We start from the raw sequence: 25,522 nt of genomic DNA, 5'->3' as shown, positions 1-25,522 counted from the left end.
TTACTATTATTTTTTAATCCTCACTCGAGGGTATTTTTCTATTGATTTTCTGATAGAGTGGGAGGGAGGGAGGGAGAGGGAGAGAGAGGAAACATTGATGTGAGAGAGGCACATTGATTGGTTGCCTCCGGTACAACCCCAACCAGGGCCGGGGAAAGAACCGAAACTGAGGTATGAGCCCTTGACCAGAACTGAATCCGAGACTCGTTGGTCCCAGGGCCGACGCTCTAACCGCTGAGCCAAACCAGCCAGGGCTCCTGGTGGCATTTAAATAGTGGTGACGACCTTCAGTTGACACAAGTGTCTGTGTTGGTGTGAGTTTTCAGTTCTCGTGGTCATATACTTGGAGTGGAATTGCTGGGTCAGATGGTAGCTGTTTTGTTTGTTTGTTAATCCTCACCTAAGGATATAGTTTACTGATTTTAGAGAGGACGGCACATGATCAATAGGTTACCTCTGGTACGATCCCAGACTGTGGATTGGACCCACAACCTAGGTATGTGTCCTGCCCAGGAATCAAACCCAAAAACTTTTTGGTGTACGGAATCATATTCCAACCAACTGAGCTACCCAGCCAGGGCTGTAACTCTATGTTTAATTGTTGGGGTATTTTTCACAATGGCTGTACCATTCCACATTCCCACCAGCAGTGCATGAGGGCTCTAGTTTCTTCACCTTCTCCAACACTTGCTATTATTTGCCTTTTATTTATTTAAAAAATTTTTTAAATCCTCACCTGAGGACATGTTTAGAGAGAGGGGGAGAGAGAGAGAGAAACATCAATTGGTTGCCTTCCATACAGTCCCCGACTAGGGATCAAATCCAAAACCCAGGTATGCAACCTGACCCAGAATCAAACTGGTAACTTTTTGGTGCACAGGACTACGCTCAACCAAAAGAGCCACTCTGGGCCCAGCATTATCTATCTTTTTATTACAATCATCCTAGTGGCTATGAAGTAGTGTCTCACTGTGTTTTTTTTTTTTTTTTTTTTTTTATCCTCACCCGAGGACACTTTTCCATTTTTTGTACAGATAGAGTGGGAGGGAGGAAGAGGAAGAGAGAGAGAGAGAGAAACATCGACGCGAAAGAGACACATCGAGTGGCTGCCATCCACATGCTGCCGGGGACAAACTGCAACCGAGGTACGTGCCCCCAGCGGGAACCGAACCCGGGTCTCTCCAGACCGCAGGCTGACGCTCTAACTGCTGAGCCAAACCGGCCAGGGCTCACTGTGGTTTTGATTTGCATTTACCTGAGGTTCATGATATTGAGTACTTTTCATGTTCTTATTGTCCACTTGCATGTCTTCTTTGGAGAAATGTGTATGCAGATCCTTTGTCCATTTAAATTGGATTATTGTCTTTTAAAATTAAGTTGTGTTTATTATTTTCTTTTTAATTTTTATTAATTTATTTTTGTTACAGATGTTTCTTTTCCCCCTCCAGACACCCTCCTCCCCATCCCACCCCCACAAGTGTTTATTATATATTCTAGATATAAGTTCCTTATCAGATACATGATTAAGCAATATTTTCTCTCATTCTATGGGTTGTCTTTTCACTTTCTTGGTGTTCTTTGAAGCACAAAATGTTTTGTTTTGTTTTTTCCTTTATTGATTTTAGAGAAAGAGGAAGTGAGAGGGAGAGAGAGATAGAAACACTGATGATGAGAGAACATTGATTGGCTGCCTCCTGCATGCACCCCACTGGGGATCAGGCCTACAACCTGGGCATGTGTCCTGACTGGGAATCAAACCAGCGATTTGGGCATGGGTTGATGCTCAACCACTGAGCCACTCCGGCCAGACAAAGCACAAAATGTTTTATTATATCAACTTATTTTTTCTGTTGTTTTGTGTGCTTTGGGTGTCATATGTAAGAAATAATCGCCTGCTCTGGCCAGCATGACTCAGTGGTTAGAGCATCGGCCTGTACACCCAAGGGTCGCAGATCCGATTCCTGGTCAAGGGCACATACCTGGATTGCAGGTTTGATCCCTGCCCCAGTCGGGGTGTATGCCAGAGACAACCAATCCATGCATCTCTCGCACATCGTTTCTTTCTTTCTTTTTCTCCCTCTCCCTCTTCCCCTTCCCTCATCCCTTCCACTCTTTCTAAAAATCAATGGAAAAAAATATCCTCGGGTGAGGATTAATAAATAAATAAATACATCATTGCTTAATGTTTTAACTGGAATTATTTTGTAATTTTAAAAAAGTGCTCTGGCCAGTTTGGCTCAGCGGTTAGAGCGTCGGCCTGCAGACCAATAAGTCACAGGTTCGATTCCGGTCAAGGGCACCTACCTTGGTTGCGGTTCATCCCCGGCCCTGGTGGGGTCATGAGGGAGGCAACTAGTTGATGTGTCCCTCTCACATCGATATTTCTCTCTCTCCCTCCCTCCCATTCTATCTGAAGATAAATAGGGAAAAAAATGTCTTCCGGTGAGGATTGGGAAAAAAAAATACTGTAAAAAAAAAGTATTTGTTGAAAAACACTGGGACCTCATGGTAGGTTTTCCAGACAAAATATAGGACTGCCAATTACATTTAAATTTCAAGTAATAGTGAATATCAGATAAATAGGTAATACTTTCCTTGCATCACTATGTCCAAATATTGCATGGGATAGTTACATTAATAAATTGCTAATTTCTACCTGAAATTACAATTGAACTATCGCCCAGGTCTTTTCGCTAAATCTGGCAGCGCTGGCTCCCCCAGGTTACTTATCCCATTTGTTCATAGGGATCCCTATGGCCTCCCTTGACGATTTTTTCTGTTGTTGTTAATCTTCAGTGGAGGATATTTTTTCCACTGATTTTTAGAGAGTGTGGGAGGAAGGGAGGGAGGAGGGAGGGAGAGAGAGAGAGAGAAACATGGATTGGCTGCCCTAACCCCTAACCCACACAGGCCAGGCAACGCTTTCTTTTTTTTCTTTTTTCTTTTTTTTTTTTTTGTAGTGTGGTAAAATACACGTGATATAAATTAAGCATTTTAACTACTTCAGCCCTGGCCAGTTTGGCTCAGCAGTTAGAGCATCAGCCTTCAGACCAAAGAGTCCCTGGTTCGATTCCTGCCAATGGCACGTACCTCTGTTGTGGCCCGTACCCCGCTGTGGGTGAGGCAACCAGTGGATGTGTCTCTCTCCCATTGATGTTTCTCTCTCTTTCTTCCTCCCGCCAAGTCTATCTGAAGGTAAATGGAAAAATATCCTCCATTAATGATTAAAAAATAAATAAATAACTACTTCTGGAGTCACAGTTTAGTTCTAATCACTTTCTGAAATGAAGGCCCCGCCCCTTTTCCTAGCAACGTAGCCACGCCCCTAGGTCGCAGGACGTGCCCAAGCCCTGGAGTGCCACGGTCCAGGCCTGGTTAGTGCGAGCCTGCCTGGTCTTGCGCGAGTACGTGCATCTGCACGCGTGCGCAGACGGCGGCCGGCGCGCCATGCGCGTTCTTCCCTGCGCGCGCGCGCCCCGCCCGCCTTCCGGGTTCTTATAGAGCCGCGGGCGGCGGTTGGCGACGGGACGTCGGCGACATGGCGACTGGACTACTTGTGGTTCTGGTGCTCGCGCTGCTTGGCTCCGAGAGCGGCTCCGGGGCGGGTGAGGACTGGGTGGAGCGGGTGGGGGCCGCAGGCGAGAGCCGTTCCGGCCTCCGGGGTCCCTCCGGCGTGGGTGGAGGGGGGTACCCGGGGAGCTCTGGGGACGGCAGTACCGGCGGTTCGGAGGTACCCAGGTGTTTGGGGGCACCCGTGGGTCTCCCTGCCGAGGTAGTGTGTGGGCAAATCTCGACATAGGGGGCTGGGGTCCGCCGAGGGTGATGCTGGAGGTGAAGTCCCAGATTTTCGGCAGCCTGGGGCAGGCTCTGGGAACCGGGAGGGGTTTGGCCACTGGAGAGGGGATCTGGAGGCAGCCCCCATCCTCTCCCTGCCTGGAAGGAACGACCCTGCTGGTTCCTGCAGCGTTCCCTTTGGAAGGGTGCCCAGGAGTCTGAGGAGGCAGCTTGAGGGTGGGACCCCGACCCGGGTGTGCTGGCGCGAGGGGTGCGACGGAGGGCCCCCAGACTCTCCGGGCCCTTAGCTCTTATCTGGAAAGCGGGCTGTTGTCCTCAAGTGGAAGCTGTAAGCAAATGCACGTGAGTTTCCCAAAGGCGGGAGGCCCTGGAGTTGGCAGGGATTGTCATTCTTGCCGGGATTTAGGTCCCGAGTCTTGCTCTGGGTATGCACCTGCTCTTGGTATTTGCACAAACATTTAAGTTTAAACCCTTGTAGGGAAGCTAGCATGCTCTGCTGCCTGTTTTTCTGATTTCCCAGCACAGATGAGGCGCCATCTAGTCCACCCACTTCATTTTACAGGGGTGAAAATAGGCCCGGGAGGGGAGGTGGGTATGTTCCAAGGTCATCATGAGGTCGCCCTGTCCACCCAGTAAAGAATAGGAAGTGGAGTTTTTGTGGACTGTCAAACATTAACTTTTAGAGCTCTTCTTGGGGATGGACAGATGTAGTTTAGAGAATGCTCCTGAGAAATGGATCGAGGTATAGTTTTCCAGGGGAAGGCCTGATAAAGAGACATTTTCTTCCCATATCGAGACTTCCCATTTGGTTCTAGGTTAAAGATTTATAGTGGCCGGCATGTAGGGAACAAAGTGCAGGCCAGAATGGTCTGGGGCTCTTCTGGAGAGACAGGATCTGTCAGGCTCTTAGTGACTTGTAAACTGTCCTGGGCAGGAGCCCAGAGGGACTGCCTCCTGTAGAGGCTTCACTGGGTTACTCCTGATCTACTTTATGATCTTAATTTGCCTCTTTTGTCTTTGGTATAATCAAAACAGCCATTTATTGAATTCCTCTAGGTAAGGTCCTGTCTGCCTTCCAGCACTCTGGAAAAACTCGGGAGCCTGTAGGCAAAGTAAATTTGGAAGATACACAGCTGCATTTGGCAGCTTGAGCCCTTTAGAGATAGCCCTTGATGGCTGCAGCCAGCCAACGGGTGAAAGAACCTGTGGTCTTCCTCTGCTGGGAGCACAATTGCTGAGTTTGTTCCTCTCTGCTTAGAGCAGAAGCACTGGGCGATTCCAGAACTCCAGCCAGTGAAGCCTAGAGGGTCTGTGCCATTGCACATTTGGGGCTGTTCATGCACACTTATCTCATGTCTGACTCCCCCTGGGATTCCTGTCTGGTTCATTCGCCTCTTTCACTGTTGACAGTTCCCCCTTTTCCAGGGACTCTTGGAAAGATCTGAAAGTCTTTCAGAGGATGTCACTACACATCCTTTTTCTGTTTAGAAAGAGTGACTTAGTGATAGTGTTTGCCTGTCCTGGTCAGGTGAGTGCCCCAGAAGTGCTTTAAGGGCTCTGCCAGGAGTAGGTTCCTTGACCTGAGCATCAGCATCCCCATCCCCTGAGGCCCTGGGTCCATTCTCCTGCAGGAGACCCTGGTTCTTTCTGGGATGCCTAGAGTCCTGTTGTCTTGGTGAGGCATGTTTGAAGGGCATGGGTTTTCTAGCTGGGTCCCTTGGGTTGATGACTTGGTCTCTCTGAGCCTCAGGTGAGGGGAGAAGGGAGAAGGAAGGAACCACAGCTGGTATCTCTGAAATATTCTTGGCTCCTATCTGAGCCCTGCAGTGCTGCCTTGGGTGGGGCGAGGGCGGGTACCTTTCGCCTCATCCTGCAAGTTCCTTGGCTGTTTACCACGAGGCCTGCCTGGCCCTGTGCCCTGGCCCAGCTGCCGAGTGGGCACAAGGAGGGGTGGCTGTTTTTAGATGAAGGTGACTTTACTTGAGAACGTGTGTGTTACAGTCATGGGACCAGAAACACAGAATGGAGTTTTCACTTTCTCTCTCAGGTCTCCTAGTGTTCTAGGGGTGGAGGCTCCTGCCTCCTTTCCCTGTTAATTCTGGGGGTACTTCCCCCAAGTCTTCTAGGCACTAGGTATGGCCAGGTGTTGCCAGAAGATGTGCTTTTCAACCTTTCTCCAACATCTCTTTCCCCCTCCCCCCTGCCCCCAGGAGCCTTTTGAGATTTTTTTCCCCTAATGGCCCTGTCCTGGTGACATTTTAACATCATTTACAGGAGCTGTGGTTTCTGTGTGTGGTGACCCTGGGTAGGGCCACAACCATTAAAATGCCTAAGACACCCCGTCTTCAGGGGGGGGCGTCTATCTGAGGGGCTTTAGGCTCACTTTTGGGCCACCTCTTTCTTCCACAGAGAGGCAAGTGCAGCTGGGACAAGATCTAACCGACTTCTTTTCTAGCAGCCCCTGGGTGAGGGAATAAGAGCACAGATGGGGGTCTGAAGCTCTAGGGTAGAGAGAGGCAGGCCTGTCTGGGAGTAGGGCTACCTCAGCTTCACTTCCTGCCCTGACTGCTCCCAGCTTTGGCACATAGCTGCTTGTTTTGCAATCTTGGGAAATTTTGATCGCTGAGAAGTGTGGATTACCAAAAGGCTTCCAGATTAGGTAGTGGAGCTTCCAGCTTCACATCCCTGTCTGGTTGTAACTGTGCCTGTCCTGAGTCCTATGAGTTGCCTTTGGGCCACCACAGGTGGGGAGATGTGAAGGTCCACTTGTTCCTGGGGCCTTGAGGTCACTTTTCCCAGAATAGACAGCCTGAGGCCCCTGAACTTCCTGGCCAGCAGTCTGCTCTCTTACATGCAGCAAGGAGCTGTGATTGTGTGTGTATGTACATGTACACTCTGTGTGCATGTGTTTGTGCACATGCATATGTGTGTGGGTACACATCAATGTGTATGTCTGCCCCTACCACCTACACATGCACACATATAGTGGTGCATGATCATACGTGCCCTGGGAGCAGATGGGTGCCCCAGCCCCAGAGGCCTCCTTGCATTTCCTGTCTGGCTGTGATTGAGCTTTTTGCTTCATCCCCTGCTTGCCTGGAATTCTGAGACATTGTGTCCTCTTTTAAAGAAAGAACCAGCAGGTTGCCAGTAGTGGGTCAGTGAGGACTGGCCTACTCAGGAAGAGGCCCTGCCTGGCTGTGCATGTGTCCTGTTCACCAGCAGGCCTCCATTCTCCAGACTAGAAACACAGCTTGAAAGCTGAGTCTGCATGCGTCAAGTTTGCAATGGGAGAGGGTGGGGTGCCACGAGCCCACTGAGGACCTAATTGCCAGGCTCCTGGCTGTTGCCCTGGGACCCAATAGAGGTATGGGGCTGCACCTGTGGCCCCTGGCTATTGCCCTGGGACCCAATAAAGGTATGGGGCTTCACCCTTGGGGGATGCTGATCTCAGACTGCCTGAGAAGACAGGTGTATTCTGCCTGTGGATCATTCCAGATCCAGCTATGATGTTGGATGAAGTTTTTCTGCTGCCCTTTGGGTTTTGAGGTTTAATTTCCTTTTTTTTCTTTTTTATCCTCACCTGAGGATATTTTTCCATTTTCTGTTCAGATAGAGAGGAAGAGAGAGAGAGAAACATCAACGTGAAAGGGACACATTGAGTGGCTGCCTCCCACACGACCCAACCAGGGCCGGGGACAAACTGCAACCAAGGTACGTGCCCTTAGCGGGAACCGAACCTGGATGTGTCTGGACCGCAGGCTGATGCTGTAACTGCTGGGCCAAACCGGCCAGGGGGAGCTTTACTTTCCTTAATGACTAACTGGGTCTTTCTAGATAGGTGAGGCCAAGTAAGCTTTGCTTACGTGGTGAGAACCCAGTGTGGTGTCCAGTGGATACAGGAGAATACTTTTCCTGTCATTTCCCTCTGGATTGGGAGTATTAGGCATAAGCCAGAGGTTTGCTGTCCATGGAATCAATTTATACTGCTGCTGAGTTCCAGGCAGCTAAGATAACCACCCAGGTTGGGGTCACTACCTCTGACCATTCTGCCTAATTTCATGTGTTTTGTTTTGTAATTTCACTGTTTTGCTGTCAAAAATCACTGTGTGTCCCAAGTGAGGAAGGCGGGGGTCCAGGGTGGGCAGGCCTACTGGATGGCTGCCAGACTGCCTGGTTTCTTGTAGCCGCTCTTCTGGAAAGGTAGCCTCTGAGCAGAAGTTGTTTAAACACAGTCTTGTGTTCTGTTCACTTAACTTCATAGCACAGGCTTCTCTCCACAAACTAAGAGGAAAAGAAGCTGATTGCAAACATCTCTGCCTGAATCTCTTTATGCTCAATCCTGTGGGTGCAGCCTTTTTGAAGGGCCCTTGACTGCTGTGGCTCAGGTTGCTGATTGGATTCCCAGTCAGGGCACATGCCCAGATTGTGGGCTTGATCCCCGGGGAGGGGGTATGCAGGGCACAGCTCGTAGATTTTTCATTATCATCAGTGTTTCTCTTTCTCTCTCTCTCTCCCTTTCTCTCTCTCTCTCCCTTTCTCTCTCTCTCTAAAAATCAATAGAAATCTTTTTTTTAAAAAAAGGGATGCCTTCAGGGCTCCAAGCTGTAGGTGACCATCCTGGAGACACAGACACTTCTGAATAAAGCTCTGCCTTGGAGCCATCCCAGAGAAGGCAGGTGGGGGCCAGTGTGGGCAGTCCTGTGGTGTCTGGGACCCCATGTGGTTGGGTAGGGGTGTCCCCATGACACTTGCTCCAACCTTGGGACAGGGCTCCAGTGTGGACATGGGTGTGCTTGCTGCCCCACCAATGGTGGTCAGCATCTGACATGGTCAGGCAGTGGCTGGCCCTGCCCTCAGGGAAGGGTTCCATTCCCCTTACCCTCAACGTCTGGTCCATGGAACACCTGCTTGGCTTACTATCTGAGCACTAGGCGGTTGGGGTTTGCCTCCTATTTTTGATCCCAGAAGAGGAGCCCTCCCAGCTCATGCCCAGTCTCTTGTGCTTCTCACCTTTTGGTTCCAAGTGATTTTCACATTTCAGTTCCTCAGGAGACCATCCAAAACTAATGGGGAGATCTGCCTAATTGGAAATTGAGTTGAAGGGCCCTTGCCAATTGGGTCCACCCTCAGTGTCCTGGACAGGACAACATATTGTCTCCTGTACAGTGGCTTTGTGACAGTTGTGAGTGGGCTGTAGGAACTCTTGACCTGCTGGAGAAAAGGCTCCTTCCAGGACAGGAGCAGCTGGAGCCCCCTGGCCCTGTCATCCCCTGGTGCTTCTCAGCCCACAAGCCAACCACACCTGTCCTCACCGCAGGTGGCTTGCTTTTATGAGGGAGAGGGAAAGTGTAAGACTATCCATTGAGGGAGTGGTGCCCTGAGCAGTGGTAGATTTATTGTTTTAAAAGGAAAATAGATGCCCTGGCCGGTTTGGCTCAGCGATTAGAGTGTCAGCCTGCGGTCCCAAGAGACCCGGGTTCGGTTCCCGCTAAGGGTGCGTACCTTGGTTGCAGTTTGTCCCCGGCCCTGGTTGGGTCGTGTGGGTGGCAGCCACTTGATGTGTCCCTTTCACATCGATGTTTCTCTTTCTTTTTCTTTCTCTCTCTCTCTCTCTCTCTCTCTCTCTCTTCCTCCCACTCTATCTGAACAAAAAATGGAAAAATATCCTCGGGTGAGGATTAAAAAAAATAAAATAAAAGGAAAATAGAGTTCAGCCGATGTGACTCAGTGGTTGAGTGTCAACTCATGCACCAAGAGTTCGCCAGTTTGATTCCCAGTAAGACACATGCCCAGGTTGTGGGCCTGATCCCCAGTGGGGAGCATGCAGGAGGTGGCCAGTCGATGTTCTCTCATCATTGGTGTTTCTGTCTCTCTCTCCCTCTTACTTTCTCTCTCTCTAAAATATGTAAGGGGGGGGGGGAGGAAAGTAGCGCCTGGGACAGTTTTCTCAGTGGTTAGAGCATTTGCCCTTGGACCAAAGGGTTGTGGGTTTGATTCTGGTAAAGTGCACATACCTGGGTTGCAGGTTTGATCCCCAGTCCTGGTTGGGGCACGTGCAGGAAGCAACCAATCAATGTCTCTCTCTCTCATTGATGTTTCTCTATTTTCCTCTCTCCCCCTCCCTTCCACTGTCTCTAAAAATCAATGGAAAACATATCCTCGGGTGAAGATTAACAGCAACAACAACAAAAAATAGAAATTAGGGTCTGTGCTGGGTTGGGCCTACAATTTGGGACCCCAGATGGGTGTTGGCCTCTGTTCCCATACTTGCGACCCATGTCTTCTGATAAAACCTGCCTCAAGTCCTACATCCCATCCACTAGCTCTTCAGACCTGAGGCCCATTAATTCCACAGGCAATGTCCTTCCTAAATGTGCCATTGTGACAGTGGCCTTGTTAACAAGGCTGTGGCTTCTCTGCCAGGAGGGCGCTGTGATTGTGTGGAGGAACCACTGTGGATTTGCTGCGGGACAAATGGGCAAGTGGCTAGGGGGGTCATGGGCTTTGTCCTTCTCTGATCCCTTGGCTAATCTCCTCTTGTTTGCACAGAGAACAAAATCTTGACTACCATAACTGATGATGGCTCCAAAACACTCCTCACCTGCACCTTGAATGACTCCAGCGCTGAGATCCTAGGACACCACTGGAAGAAGGGGGACAGGGTGCTGCATGAGGACTCGCTGACAGATTCGACAATGAAGTACACGTGCGTGAGGCCCACAGAGGCGCCCAGGCCTTGTGTCTCAGTGGTCCTAGCAAAAGAGGGGTGGGACCTCTTTTCGGGGAGCTGGCTTCACCCTGGGCCCCCTGTTGCCCCTGTTTGCTCTGATGCGTTCTTGTGGCTCATAGCCATGTGGTTAGCTGGAATGAAGGCTCTGATCCATGGGCTCACTTTAGTAGGCGTTAGATACAAGCTCTGCTCAGATCCCTCGGTCATGAAAAGCCCAGGAGCCAGGGAGGGTCTAATAGCTGCCAGACATCATGACCTCCAAGACCCTTTTCTCCTTCTTCCAGGCACTGGCAGAGGAGGGGGATACTACATGGGTCCCCCTCAGCCGGGAGTCCCTGTGTTCCCAGTTCATTAAGGTCTTGGGCACTCAAGGCTGCCCATGTTGAAGCCTTGTCTTAATGGAGGTCAAGCTAGCTCTGGAAACACAGAGCCCTATTTTGAGGCTTCTGGGGTCGCTTAGTACAGAAGCTCATTTGGTGCAGGGTCCAGATCAGGGGTGGGGCCAAACCCATCTGCTGTCCCCAAAACCACCTTGTCCCTTCTTGATGGGACATGGGCAGTATGTACCCTCCTGCAGGGTTTCCTTACCATGACCTCCAAGGCCTTGCTCTGGCCCTACAGGGTCAGCTGTAGAGGGTCAACTCACGTTTGCATCTGCTTGCAGGATAGATACAGATGAGCGCATGGGGCGGTACTTCTGCATCTTCCTCTCGGATACTGAACTCAGGGCCTCCGTGGATGTGAAAGGTGAGCTCTGTGGCCCCCAGAGCACATCGGAAGGGGCAGGCTTATCCATCCCTGGGGTAGAGGAATCCACACACTGAAGGAGGGTTGGCTCCCCTAGGCTGTGGGACTCAGGTTCTGCTGTGTTCTGCCCCTACCAGGGTCTCCCAAGATTAAGGCTGTGAAGAAGTCAGAGCATGCCACCGAGGGGGAGAGTGTTGTGCTGGCCTGCAAGTCTGAGTCTTTCCCTCCAGTTACTGACTGGGTGTGGTACAAGATGAGTGATGGCGGGGACCAGGTGAGGGCTGCACCTACCTGGGGTTAGGGGTGAAGGCCTGGGCATCAGTGCCCTACAAGGTCCACCTGCCCCCAGGTTCTCACCAACAACTCCCAGAACAAGTTTGTGCTGTCTTCGGAGACCAAGACAGAGCTGCACATCCAGAACCTAGACCTGGAGGCGGACCCTGGAAAGTACGCCTGCAATGGCACCAATGCAGAGGGCACCGACCAGGCAGTAATCACCCTGCGCGTACGCAACCGCCTCGCCGCCCTCTGGCCCTTCCTGGGTATCGTGGCCGAGGTGCTTGTGCTAGTCACCATCATCTTCATCTATGAGAAGCGGCGGAAGCCGGACGAGGTCCTGGATGGTGAGCTGGCCCCATGCCCTCTGCTACCAATCTGTGGGCACCGTCCAGGAATGCAGTATAGTGGGGGGCACTTTGGAGTTGAGGGAGAGCCCCCTCTTCTGGGTCAGGTCCCCAGGTTTCTCCCCAGGAGCTTCCTTACTTTTTTTTGTTTTTGTTTTTTTATTTATTGACTTAAGAAAGAGAGAGAAACATCGATTTGTTGTTACACTTATTTATGCATTCATTGATTGATTTGTGTGTGTGCCCTTACTAGGGATTGAACCTGCAACTTTGGCGTATTGGGACAATGCTTTATGTAACTGAGCTACCTGGCCAGGGCCTCCTGCACCACTTTCTGAGGCTTGGGTCTGCTTACCCCCACAGCCTCACTTGGCTGCTGGCAGGTGTTCTCTGGTGAGCAGCTACCCTCAGCTGCTTAGCCTCTCCTCAGAGCAGCTGCTTGGGTACCTGACAAAGCTCAGGAAACTTGAGCCGCCCTGGCCAGGTGGGGGTACCTGCTTGCCTGCGAGTGGACAAAGAGAGCAGGCCGGGCTTCCCTGGGTCCCTTGGGCTGTGACCCCAGATAGCTCATTTTGAGGGTACATGTCCTAGGGACATAGGGCAGGGCCCAGCAGCACAGGAACCACCTCTGACACCTGTTCTCTTGTACATGGCTTGGCTGCGCGTCTGCACAGATGAAGACACGGGCTCTGCCCCACTGTGAGTCTTGGTCTTGCTGAGTGGGGGGATGCAGGGGTGGGTGTGGGGGCAGGTGGAGGAGCTGCTGGCCTGGATGCCCCTCTATCTGTGACTGGGGGTGGGGGTGAGGGGCGGCTCTTTTGTCCTCCTGAGCACTGAAAAGCCCCCTCATGTCCCCAGGAAGAGCAGCGGTCACCACGTGAATAACAAAGGCGAGAATGTCAGACAGAGGAATGCTAACTGAGTGAGCAATCCAGGTAAGGGGTGTGACTCCGGGCATGACTGGGGGCCAGGCTCCTGCCCTGCTGGGGCTGGGGTCTGAGTGCCCCTTCCTTCCTGCAGGCAGTGAGGAGGAGTCTGCACAGGCCTGAGCTGCTGTCCAGAGGAGCCCGGTGTTCCAGGTGTTCCTGGTATTCGCACCATTCCAAGTCCTCTCCTCTTAAAGGAAACCTAACCTGCCAAGTAGACAACGCTGTGGATTCAAATCACATGTTTTCACTTATTTTTAAAAGAAACTAAACTAGGGTTTTCTCTATGGAGAATTCCATTCCTTAGGGGTTTTGTTTTTTATTTTTAAGTGCACTCTAGGGGAGCCGTGAGGTTCTGTTGGAGACCTCTGCTATCCCCTGCCTATCCCCTTCCTGTTACCTCCTTGTATGTACCTCAGCTCATACCCTCAGTGTCCCCTGGGCATTTTAATTTAGCCTTTTAGTTCATCATGCTGGGGGGCTGTGGAGGGAAGACTGGCTTTTTCCCTGAGATTCCTTCCATAGGTTATCTCCTGAGACTGCTGGGCCTTGGTTCTACTGCTTCCCTGCCTTTTTCAGAAGGTCACAAGTCACGATGCCTGACATCCTGCCTGTCTGAAGCAAGTGCTGTCACATCACCACAGGTCTGTGTGACCTGGGACAGGCTGACCTCACTGTTCCTGCCATCCCCATGCTGGGGAGCAGTGGTCTGGGTGACCATCATGGAACGGGAGTTGCTAAACAGCCCCTTTCCCATCTGTGCCAATAGTAACTGAAAAAAAACCTTCCCCATCTGGGTCTGAGGCTTCTTCCTCCACAGCGTCCTGACTCACATGAGAACCCCCACCCCACCTGTCTGCTCACCAATAAAGGCTGACCCGCCTCTCCCTCTTCTGGCTCTGTCTGCACTGATCCTGGATCTTACAAGGAGAGTTGGGTGGGGATGGGTGGAATTTAGCTCATAAGGCAAGTTCTAAGCTGTACTGAGGCCCAGAGTAAGGTTACAGTGCACAAGAGAGCATATGTGGGGGCAGGGGCAGGACAGGGTGGGATGGCGCTAATCACTGGGGCTGGGAGCTTTGTTCCCAGGACAAAGGGTGTAGGCAAGGAAGGGTGGACAGGCCACAGGACTGTGGGGGGCCCTATAGCAGCTCTGAATGGGATGGGTGGGTAGTCACCAGCTGTTTCAGAGACCCTGGACAACTGGGATCCTTCCCACTGGTTCCTCAATGTGGGGTAGGGAGCCTCTACCCACCCATCCTGGGCAGGACACTCTGGTTGGGTGGCCTGTGAGCAGTGGTGGCAGCCAGGAACTCCAGTAGAGCACAAGGACTGTCTAGGACCCATGCAGGGGAAGGTGGGAGTGGGAGCATCTGGAGCCTGGTCTCTTGTTCCAGCTGAGGAGGGCAGGGGTCCAGCAAGCAAGAAGGGGCACCTGCTCGTGCAGACTGCACCCTGACAGGCAAGGAGGCATGAATAGGTTGAAGGGCCAGGGAGCACTCGGGCAGCAGGTCACAGGAGGCAAGGCTTTGCTGAACCGTGGGACTAGCAGGTACCATCTAGGCCTCCCACCCACTGCACTGAGGAAACCAAGTCCCAGACGGGAAAGAGCTTGTCCAGGAGTAAGTCTATTTCTATACCTATTAAATTCCCCCTTCTGGACACATTCTCAGGCTGTAAGCAGGTCTGGGTGAGGGTCTTGGGGAGTATTGGACTAGCTCTTCTCAGGTCTGCAGAGAAGCAGCTATATTCAGTGTTGGAAAAATGTCTGGCATAACTACCACAAAGCTGAAAAGATAGGCTGTACATTGGCCACCAGGTCCCTTGCCTTCTGTTTAGACACTTCACGGGGACCTCCAAGGCCGCATAGCTGTCAGTTGTGTCTGATTTCCCCAAGCTCCTGTGGGGAGAATAGGGGATTCTTTATAGAATCCCCTCACCCTCTTTGTTCTGTACCCCACAGCCTGGGAAGAGCCATGTCTCATTTCACAGGAAGGAATTCCATGCCAGAAACCCTAAGCCTGGGGATTGGGGGCTGTCCCTGCCCAGCCCTACCCTCTGGAAGCCACTAGAGGGTGCCACATACACACTGGAGTGAGACTTGGGCCTTGGGGAGTAAGTTCAGAGCCCCTTTTTTACTGCCTGGTCCCGTGTGCCTTCCAGCTGGACACACCCGAGTCCCGACCTCCCTGAGCCCTGGGGTCCCAAGGAACCCACTACTTTAACTTTTCTGTGGTCCATAAGATGCACATGCCTACTTGTTTGCTCAGCAATATTGATTGGGCTCCAATGGTATACGTGGGGCTGAGGATTCTTTGGACAGGTCCCAGGTCCAGTGGGAAGAGTCAAACCTGATAAGGGGACAGTGAATCTGGCCTCTCACTGGGGATGGCTTGGCTAAGCCTCCTCCTGTTCAGCCTACCCCTCCCCAACTCAGGGCTTGTTTGAGTGTTTGCTTGCTTGGGGTCAGATGAGGCAGCTGCACAGGGTTCTTAATCAAGATGGGCAGTGCCGCCCTGGCTGGGTGGCTAAGTTGGAGTGTCGTCCTGTATACCAGAGGGTTGTGGGGTCAGGGTACATACCTAGGTTGCAGGTTTGATCCCTGGTTGGGGTGCATATGGGAAGTAGCCGATCAATGTTTCTCTCCCTCTCTCCCTTTCTAAAATCAGTAAGAAACATATCCTCAAGTGAAGATTTAAAAATTTTTTTAATAAAAGATGATCAGTGCTGGGGGTTCAGAAGCGATTTTATAGAGCAGCAGATGGGGAATGTGTGGTGTGGAGAGGTGAACAGGACTCAGACTCAGGCAAGTTTACACAAAGCATCCCCCCACCCCCACCCCCAGAGAGACGCTGCTCGCTGCTCGCTGTGTATGGATCAGTCATCCAGTTCTGTGCACACAGAAAAATAAATCTAATTAGCAACTGGACCAGCAGCCTTGTTCCTCTTCCTCACACTAAGTATTCTTGTCCCTTTATCCACTCAGCAAGCAGCCCCATACCACTGGGGGGTGTTCTCGGTGAAGACCTGCTGAAACCTACCTTAGTTTCCCCAGCGATGGGATGGAGAAGTCAAAGCAGCCAAGTTTTGGGAATTATGAGAACATCTTTGGCAAGGGCTTGGAGGGTTCAGGAACCAAGGTCTCAGCACCCCAGCCTACTCAGGGCAGAGAGGCTGTCAGATAAACAAGGGCCCATCCCTGAGGCTGCTTGGAAATGTTCTACCTACTTTTCAGGGACCCCATGAGGACAGAGCCTGTGGTAGTGGCCTCCGTGGGCCTTCCCTGAGCCCCTGCAACATCCCCTCTCTAGTGTTATGACCATGACCCTAAGGGTATCTCTGCTTTATCTGAAACAGGGCCAGATGTGGGGGCTGTCAGACTGGTTCTCCTACCCCTCCCTGCCCTCACTAGCAGGTCTTGGGGAGCTCAGTAGGGAAAGAAAACTCAGGGGAGTCCTAAGTCAGCACAACTGGAGACCTTACCCTATGGTGCAGACTAAGGACCTGGGGAGGGATGCTCTGCCTAATGTCACTTGCCACTTGGGTTGGGTTGGCTCTGCCCTACACAATGGTGTTTGTGCATGTGACTTAGACATGGGACACAGCACTCCCCTTCCTAGAGGTGAATGTGGGGTCCCAGTCCTGCCACACACAGTTGATCAGACATTCAGAATTTCTTGTCTGGTAGTGGATTTTCCTGGTAGCCCTTAAAGCTTAAACTGCAGGGTTCTTCACTGGTCCCCAAACTATGGACTTTAGGGCTTTGGACTTGGGCCTGCCCCCACTGAGAGGGTGCTGAGATGGGTTTGAAGTGGTGGCTGGGAGGTCAGGGCCAGCTCTGGGGTGACTTCGAAGGAAGGGAACGATGGAGCAACGATCTGGGGCCTATTGAAGGCTCAGTTTGGGGAGGCTCTGGATGGTGGGAGAGATGGGGGTTCCTTTCAAAGGCACTAGGGAGTCAGGAGCAGTTTTAGGCAACAGACCATTGTGAACTGACTTAGAGTTTACACAGTCTAGTCCCACACTACCATCTCTGGGTGTCATCTACACCCATCCACTAGGTCCTCAATATCCCCTCTCACACAAGCCAGACACCAGCCTGCCTCTGTGCACAGGCCCTGTTCTGTCTGCCAGACACTCTTCCTGTCCATATAACACTGTCTCTCCCCTCCTCCAGATCTTCGTTCAGACACCACCTCCTCCTTGAGACCTCCTGATGTCACACCCTGCACCTTCCTCACCCCTTTCGTGGCTCTGAATGGTTACAGCACTTAAGCACCTTTTAAAGAACAATATAGCCCTGGCCGATTTGGCTCAGCGGTTAGAGCGTCGGCCTGCGGTCCGGAGAGACCTGGGTTCGGTTCCCTCTAAGGGCACGTACCTCGGTTGTAGTTTGTCCCTGGCCCTGGTTGGGTCCTGTCAGTGGCAACCACTTGATGTGTCCCTTTCACGTCGATGTTAATCTCTCTCTCTCTCCCTCTCACTCTATCTGAACAAAATATCGAAAAATGTCCTCGGGTGAGGATAAAAACAAAAAAAAACCATAATGCTTGCAGCGTTGGTTATCTGTCTCCTCTGCTCGACTGTCAGCCCAACCAGGCAGGGGTGGCCCATTATAGTCCCAGCCCCTGATCAGATGCTTAACAAATATTTTGAAATGAATGAGTGCATTCAATGCAAAGAATACGCTGACCTGGCAAGTAGTGAGAGTGGGAGAGATGGGGGAGACTGGTGGCAGCCAGGCCCAGGGTAGAGCCTGTAGTTTGGGGAGGAGTCACCAGGACTTGGGGACAAAACCCCCTGAAGGCTCAGAGAAAGGCTGGGACCCTGTAAGTCCCATGGACCTCTGACTCGCAGGTTCTCTCCAGGTCCCTGGGAAGCAACTGCACGTGTGCCTCTCTGGCTGCCAGGCGTGGTGGGTTCTCAGGCTGGTCCTCTTCACTTACTTGCTCTCAGCAGCGAGCCCCGGGGTTCTGGCGGCCTGCCTAGACTGACATCTTCCCAGGGTGCTCATAAAAGATCCCCCTTTAACAGGAACACACATCTGCCTGGGGGGGGGGGGGTCACAGCCTGGCACTGCCAACTCTGCCCAGCCTCTCTCTTGCTGCCTCTGGACAGACAGTGGCCCTGCCTGTCCACCCAGGGTCTGGCTGGGGGCACCACAGAGGTGGTCCTTGGGTGGCTGGACACCTGGTGAAGGCACGAGAATTCGCAGGGCTCAGGGCAGCCTGATGGGGGTGAGAGATGGCCTAGCTCAGCTCACCATTGTCCAAATGTGCAGGGACAAATCGCATCTCAACCCTCATGGGTGGAGGCACCCTATATGGCATCAGGCTGAAAAGTGCCATGAAGGCTGGAGGGTCTCAGGAGGCCAGGACTCCTGTGTCCTAAGCTGGGTGTTCCTCCTACTCCTTGAGACCCCTCCTCTCTCCTCTCTTTGTCTTTCCTTTGTGCCCCTCTCCATCTCATTCCATCACCCTTCTCTCATGATACCTCCCCCATTTTCTGGTTGAGCTGGGGGAAACAGCGAGGGGGGCGGTTAGGGACAGAGCCCTGGGCCTGTGTTTCCTGTCACCTAACACCAATCTGGCTCCAGCCCTGGAAACAGAAGCTCAGGTATATCTCAGAGCTGGGGGCAGAGGGGCTGGAGGCTGGGGGGGTTGGTCGGGGTAGAGAAATTGGGCATCTGGTGGGAAGGGATGATGGGCTCTGTGATCCCCTATGACCCCAGACACTTCCCGATTTTTTTTTTCCTTATTGATTTTAGAGAGAGAGCAAGGGAGAGGGAGAGAGAGAAACATCGATGAGAGAGAAGACCGAGAATGGAACCCGTGACCTCTTGGTGCATGGGTTGACACTCAACCACTGAGCCACACCAATGGGCCACTTCCTGATTTTAAAGCCTGTTAAGCTTGCCTTGGCAGGGTAGCTCAGTTAGTTAGAGCGTTGTCCCAATACAACAAGGTTTCGGGTTTGATCTCACGTCAGGGCACATACAAGAATCAACAAATGAATGCATAAATAAGTAGAATAACAAATTGATGTTCCTCTCTCTCTCCCTTCCTCTCTCTAAAATCAATTAAGTAAAAATTTAAAAAGCCACCCGGCCAGTGTGGCTCAGTGGTTGAGCGTCGACCCAGGTACCGGTTCAATTCCCGGTCAGGGCACATGCCCAGGTTGTGGACCTCATTCCCAGTGGGGGCATGCAGGAGGTGTCAATCGGTGTTCTCTCTCACAGATGTTACTATCACTCCTCCCTTCCTCTCTCTCTGTAATATCAATAAAGAAAAAAAAAGTCTTAAAAAAAATTTAAAAACCTTACAGGAGGCCCCAGCTTCCCACTGTGGTTTAGGGCACTGTTTTGAGGGTGTGAGTCACCAGCACCCTTAGATAGCTCTTCCTTTCGGCCTCAGTTTCCTCATATGTGGGGGGGGGGGGGGCGACTGTGGGGCTGGAGACCGGAGGCAATGACCCCACTTTGCCGCTCCCCACATAACACATTCCCACTTGAGGGTTTGTCTAGGGTCCTCAAGTGAACAAGCAAGGGCTCCAGTGGCCTTTAAAAACAGCCTTTTATTATGTAAATCCTCAAACCCATAGAAAGGAAAGAGGCTGGCACGGGAACGGCCCCACTTCTCTGCATCCCACCAGTAACAGTTACCGCCCCGCCCGGTGCTCCTGACAGAAGCGAACCCAAGGCCTCTTGCCAAAGCCAAGGTCGCGCGCAGAGGCTTCGTCCCCGCGGCTGGGCTCGGTGACCTTGGATACGTCCTTCCGTTTCTCCGGCCTTGGTTTCCCCTTTTGGGTAGATACCCAAGCGGGTCTCTCAGGTCTTGGGCCGCGTGACCTTGGGCTGTCCCCGAGGCGCGGCCTCAGTTTCCCGGGCGCGGACGCAGGCAGAGGCGGGACTCCCGCCCTGCCCAGCCCCTGAGAACCAGGCTCCACCCCACGCGGATCCGCCCCGCCCCGCCCCCGCCTCCCACCCCCTCCCTCGGGCTCCGGCCGGCGGCGGCGGCGGCGGCGGCTCCGCTCCGCACTACCCGGCGCCGCCTCGCTATGGACGCGCGCGGGGGCGGCGGGCGGCCCGGGGAAAGCCCGGGCGCGACCCCCGCGCCGGGGCCGCCGCCGCCGCTGCCGCCCGCGCCCCCCCAACAGCAGCCGGCGCCACCGCCGCCGCCCGCGCCCCCTCCTGGCCCCGGGCCCGCGCCCCTCCAGCAGCCTCCCCGTACTGAGGCGGCGCCCCCGGAGGCGGCGGACGAGGGCGGCCCTCGGGCCCGGCTCCGCAGCCGCGACAGCTCGTGCGGCCGCCCGGGTACCCCGGGCGCGGCGAGCACGGCCAAGGGCAGCCCGAACGGCGAGTGCGGGCGCGGCGAGCCGCAGTGCAGCCCCGCGGGGCCCGAGGGCCCGGCGCGGGGGCCCAAGGTGTCGTTCTCATGCCGTGGGGCAGCAGCGGGGCCCGCGTCGGGCCCGGCTCCGGGGCCAGGCCCGGCGGACGAGGCGGGCAGCGAGGAGGCGGGCCCGGCAGGGGAGCCGCGCGGCAGCCAGGCCAGCTTCATGCAGCGCCAGTTCGGCGCGCTCTTGCAGCCGGGCGTCAACAAGTTCTCGCTGCGGATGTTCGGCAGCCAGAAGGCTGTGGAGCGCGAGCAAGAGCGCGTCAAGTCTGCGGGGGCCTGGATCATTCACCCGTATAGCGACTTCAGGTACCGCCACCGGGAGGGGCGGGCCGGCGCGGAGGGGTCACAGCGTACCGAAGTGCAGGGGCCGTCCTTGGAGCGTTTCGGGGAGGGCGGGGCGGCGCGCCCCGCGGGTGACCTCGGGGCCTCTTGGTGACCTCGGGCGCGTCTACGACCCTCCTGGAATGACCTGGGCGCGCGAGGCTCCGCCCTTGGAGGGGCACTGGGAGGCGCGCGCAGTCTCCTGCCTTAACCCTGGCGCTCCCCCTCCCACGCACGCAGACCTCCCCAGCTCTGCCGGGAGGGCTCAGGTCACCGGCCGAAGGACCAGGGTCTGAGCGCGGAGGGACGGAGAGGACGAATAGAGGGGAACGTGGGCGCCAGGGAGACGGCGGAGCGGAAGGAAGGAGGAAGGAACTGCTCCCGGGAAGGACGCGCCCTAGAAGGTCTGACAGAGAAAGGGTTAAGCGGACACGGCCCGCTCCCACGATTTCCACCTGCGCTCCAAACCGCAGGGAGGCGCGTCCCGTCCTGAGCCGGGGTATTGCGCGAGGAGGGGCGCTAAGCATTCCGGGGTCTCCAGGCTGTGTCTTCTCTGAGGCGCATCAGCCCCAGCTGCTGGGTGGTATGCACATTGTCAGTGGGTGTGTAGATGTTGATATGGATTAAGCCGGTTAATTAATGCGTGGAAAGGCTCAGATCGAGGTCAGGTGCAGGCCACCACAGTGCCCCACACTACCTCTTCTGCAGCCAAGAGGAAGCCTAGGGCCACCCAACAAGACCTGTATTATTGCGGTTCTTGTTCCTTGGCTTGCGCTCTGTGGCCTGCGAGTATGGACGGTGCATATCACTGCAGATCGTGTGTGTGATCACGAGCATGTGACTGCGGGGGCGGGGGTCCTGGGGCCGTGGGCTGAATGATGGGGAGGAGTGTGTTCCTAGGGGTGTGTCTGCGTGGTGGTTCACTGGTGTATGTTAGGGGGAGATAGAGGTGTGTGTGCGTGTGCCCGGGTTTGTGTGCACCGGTGGGCAGTGTTTATGAGTTGTGTGCACGGTGTGTGTGAAGTTTGGTGTACTCGAGTGGGGTCCATGTGTAATGGGTCCAGGCCTCCCAGCCCTGGCTCTTAGGGCGGGCGCGATTTCAGCACCACGGACAGCATCCCAGTCGCCGCTCTGAGCGCGCCAGATCTCACCACACAGAAGTTCTCACCCCCACTCACCTTCCACCACCAAGTCGGAGGTCTCCACTTGACAACTGGGGAAAATGAGGCCCAGGGGCATAGTTCGGGACAAGGCTGGAAGAAAGTCTGGAATTTCAACTCCTCACCCCTCAAACCTTCCCTGGGAGGTGAATACAGTCTTGACCTGTGGCTTGAGTTTTGAGAGGCTGAGGTGGGGTGGAGGGCAAGGGCCCAGGGGCAGCCCAAATGGGATGCATCTGGATGGTCTTGATCTGCATGGGGGCTCAGCACTCCTTTGTAGATGGTACAGGCTGCGAGAGCTTGGGTCTCAGCTGTGAAGGGTCATGTTCCAGTCTGTGAAATGGGGAGCTAGTGCCATCTGGCTGAGAAGGTGCACTTGGGACACGGTGGGCAGGTGGAGATGGCTGCAGAAAGTAACCCCCCCCCCCATTCCCTCCAGCACGTGGATGGCCCTAGGTTTTTTTTCCTCTTCCTTGCAGAAGGGATAATGTGGGGCTTGGTTGAGGGATGCCAGGAGGAGCAGTTGGGCTCCCCATCCTGTGCCCTTTGAGCACAGTCACCTGTGGGATCCTGGGCAGGCCATGAGGTCTGGGCTGGTCAGATAAATTGTAAATGGGATGAGTAAGTGGGAGGGTGGTCTGTAGTTGGGAATAGGGGAGCCACAGTCAAACTGAAAAACTTAGGCTATTGTCAAGCTGTGGTGCAGTAGGACATCTACATCCTCCTTGCTTATGGAACTGTGCCCTATCTGGACCCTTCTGATTTAATATGGAGCAGATCCTAAGCACATGACCAAAGCAATTCTTCCTGAGCCCCTCCTGGGCCAGTTGTGACGGGAGCACCTTAGGAATATTGATTCAGTCCTCACATCAGCTGTGAGGTGGATGCTGCAGCTACCTGCATTTTACATGTGAAAAAGGTGGGGCACAGAGAGATAAAGTCACTTGCCCAAAGCCGCACAGCTAGTCAAGGGCAGATCGGGTATTTACACCTGGGCAGGCTGGCCCCTGTGTCCATGCTCTTGACTGCTGGACAGCCTGGCCTCTGGCCATGTCCTATACAGACCAAGAAGACTTGAGAGGGAAAGGTATTCTGGGGATTGTTCAAGATATTGGGGGCACCCGGAGATGTGCGTGGGTCTTCTCTGTTTTTATATATGTGTGTTATTATTTTTTTAATCTTCACCTGAGGATATTTTTCTACTTATCATCAGATAGAGTGGGAGGGAGGGAGAGAGAGAAACATCGATGTGAGAGAGACACATCAATTGGTTGCCTCCTGCATGACCCGACCAGGGCCGGGGATGAACCACAATCGAGATACGTGCCCTTGGCTGGAATCGAACCCATGCCTCTTTGGACCGCGCTAACCGCTGAGCAAAACCGGCCAGGGCTGTATGTGTTATCTTTAAAAAAACAACCACAGAGTAGTGGGGAGGGGCCTTTCTGGATCCACTTTTCCACTTTTGCTTCCTTGTGTCCTCAAACCCTGATGATGCAGATACCATCCCCAGTAGTGTTCATATCCACACACCTTTCTGATTTAAAAGGGAAGTTGGGGTGGTGAAGTGGAAGCGCCTGCCTAGTCCCCAGTCCCCACCTAGCGTCTGGGAGTCTCCCACTTCCTTGAGCTATGACTCCTTTTCTTGTCAGTGGAGCCTACCCCTGCCTGGCACTCACCTGGCAGCGAGAACGGGACAGTTACTGTTTGATGCACTGGAACAGCCCTGGCTCCGCCTCATTCTGTGAGGGCTGCAGTGGAGTATCCAGGGAGGAGGGCATTTGCAGAGGCCCTCAGGAGGGAGGCCTCCCAGCCAAGACCATGCTGTGGAGGGTGTCTGCTGCAAGCCCCTGTGCCACCTATGACTGGCCTTGATTCCTCTCTGGAACTCCCTGCTCAGTTTCCCCAAATGTGAGATGGTGGTGGTATGAAGGGAAGGAGTTGTCTGGCTTTCGCAGCCATGCCAGCATCTCTCCAGGCCTTAATTTCACACCTCTCTCCTCTCCTTCCTGTGGAATGATAGCCTTGGTACAAGCTGGTCCCCTCGCCCCCAGTGCTTCTGATTTTCAACTCCCAATTCACAAGCCACTTCCCCCAGGACCCCATCCAGCATGTGCACCCTGCTGTTCCCACCTGTTTTGTGTCTGCTGCTCAGATGCTTGAAGCTGCCTTTTCACTTGGTGTTGCCTACTTGTCCATCAGCCCCCCACCGTGGGCATGAGGGTCTGTAGAGGTCCCTGTCACAGTGGGTGCCCAGAAGTCTCAGAACTAGCTGAGGGGCATGCTTGGGTGCTGAGGAGGTCTAGGGGAGCTCTGGCCTGGGGGCAGAGTCCTCGTCTCCCTAAAGAGAGCTTGGGCAAGTGGCTTCCTTGCTGCCTTCCATCCTGTTTTTAAGTCTATAAGTGCCTCTGAGGTCTGACTTGATTTTTTCCTGCCGCTGTTGATTTTCAGTTTAATGCTCCTAAAGTGCCTACTGCTGGGAGACCTGGTGTGAAAGGAAAGAGATGAGTTGCTCCCTTTCCTGGCCCTCAGAGGAGTTTCTACACAGCCAGGATCTGTGGATGCTGACCTGTTTCTGTGTCACCTCCTCTGGGGTCCCCCAGACTGCGGTAATAGAGGCTGGCTTAAAGAACCTCACAGGAATAGAGGCCCCTGTCCCCTGCCTCAGATGGCCAGGAGGATCAGTGGGAAGTCAGGATGGGGGTCTCTCTGCAAATCCCTATATTAGCTCATAGGAATAAACCCCACATTATCCAGAGTGTGGGGTCTGGGGGGGCAGGTGTGAGGGTTTCTCTGGCTTCAGACCCAACATGAAGGCACTCGGAGTGGGAGACAGTAGAAAAAAAACCATTTCCCAGGTGGGACGATTGAGTCCCAGGCCCCTGGAGCTGGGAAGAAGTGATACCATGGTCCCTGTGAAAGGGTCAGGGCTGGGGTTCACCAGAGCCTCTCTCCTCACTCCAGAGGCTTCCTGCCAGAATTTCAAATCTCTGGACCCGGAATTTCTGCTTTAAAATTTCACATCCCCAAGCCTCCTCAGGGGGATTCTGGCAGGGGGTTGGGGGGCGGTGGGGGGTAGGAGGGAATTTCTGTTTTAAAATTTCACATCCCCAAGCCTCCTCAGGGGGATTCTGGCGGTGGGGGGTAGGAGGGTTTCCTCAACCACTTGTTTGCTCAGGCCAGACCTTGCCACACTTCCCCCATCAGCAAACCCACCCCAAATCCATTCAACACAAGTCATCCCGTCTCCTGCTTGCATGTCATCCTCAGTCCACTTCATCTCAGGGTACACATGTCTACCTTTCCCCCTCACCTAGAACCTCCCCTGGCCAAAGCTCCCAAAGCCCTGCAGAGCCTGGCTCCTGCCCCATCCCATCATCTCCTCTCACCTCCTTTACTCCCTCCCTCTGCTTCAGCCCCAGGCCACCCAGCCAGCCTTGAAAGGGGAAACCCCACTGCAGCCTCAGGACCCCTGCACTTACTGCCCCCTCTGCCACAGTGCAATGCCTCCCTCACTCTACCAAGGGGCTCCTTCTCCATCATCTGTTCAAATGACACCTCCTTTAAGAAGCCCTCTCAGACCACCCTGGCTAAAGTGGCTTCTCTGGAGCATCGCTTTAATTTGTCTGTTTGTGTGAAACACCTGTCCCTGCTGCCTGGACCGGGGGCCCTAGGGAGGGCCAGGTCTGTCTGGTCATTGTGTGTCCTTGGGGCCTGGCACACCATCAGCTCCCACAGTCCACCCTGTCTTAGGATAAGCTGGGAATCCAGCATCTTCCCTGGCAGGAGTATCCCTTTCCTAATCTCTGTCACTCACTTCTCT

The 25,522-nt window shown here is 53.7% G+C and overlaps 2 protein-coding genes across 2 annotated transcripts in view; both read left to right on the top strand.

The window, feature by feature from the left end:
• Positions 1–3,471: 3,471 nt before the first annotated feature.
• On the top strand, positions 3,472–13,715 carry BSG (basigin (Ok blood group)). Its single transcript, XM_036242140.1, has 8 exons — positions 3,472–3,605; positions 10,348–10,504; positions 11,193–11,275; positions 11,413–11,549; positions 11,625–11,898; positions 12,573–12,597; positions 12,757–12,833; positions 12,919–13,715. The coding sequence occupies exons 1-7, from the start codon at positions 3,539–3,541 to the stop codon at positions 12,818–12,820; spliced, it is 807 nt and encodes a 268-aa protein (XP_036098033.1). The 5' UTR covers positions 3,472–3,538; the 3' UTR covers positions 12,821–12,833; positions 12,919–13,715.
• A 6,136-nt stretch (positions 13,716–19,851) lies between these two features.
• HCN2 (hyperpolarization activated cyclic nucleotide gated potassium and sodium channel 2) overlaps positions 19,852–25,522 on the top strand; it is a 30,657-nt gene continuing 24,986 nt past the window's right edge. The window contains exon 1 of the mRNA XM_036242120.1: positions 19,852–20,524. Within this exon, the coding sequence (XP_036098013.1) occupies positions 19,881–20,524 (644 nt within the window). The 5' untranslated portion in view covers positions 19,852–19,880. The remainder of the gene's footprint in view (positions 20,525–25,522) is intronic.

This window comes from Molossus molossus, unplaced genomic scaffold, assembly GCF_014108415.1.
Source record: "Molossus molossus isolate mMolMol1 unplaced genomic scaffold, mMolMol1.p scaffold_m16_p_4, whole genome shotgun sequence".
NCBI classification, from domain to species: domain Eukaryota; kingdom Metazoa; phylum Chordata; class Mammalia; order Chiroptera; family Molossidae; genus Molossus; species Molossus molossus.
Note: the sequence above shows the minus strand (reverse complement) of the source record. Positions and strands in the feature narration are given on the sequence as shown.

Excerpts from the sequence above, each read along its gene's own strand:
- BSG (XM_036242140.1), top strand. The coding sequence starts at position 3,539 with ATGGCGACTGGACTACTTGTGGTTCTGGTGCTCGCGCTGCTTGGCTCC. Across the intron at positions 11,550-11,624 it reads TGAGTGATGGCGGGGACCAG|GTTCTCACCAACAACTCCCA; the intron begins GTGAGGGCTGCA and ends ACCTGCCCCCAG. Across the intron at positions 12,598-12,756 it reads GACACGGGCTCTGCCCCACT|GAAGAGCAGCGGTCACCACG; the intron begins GTGAGTCTTGGT and ends TCATGTCCCCAG.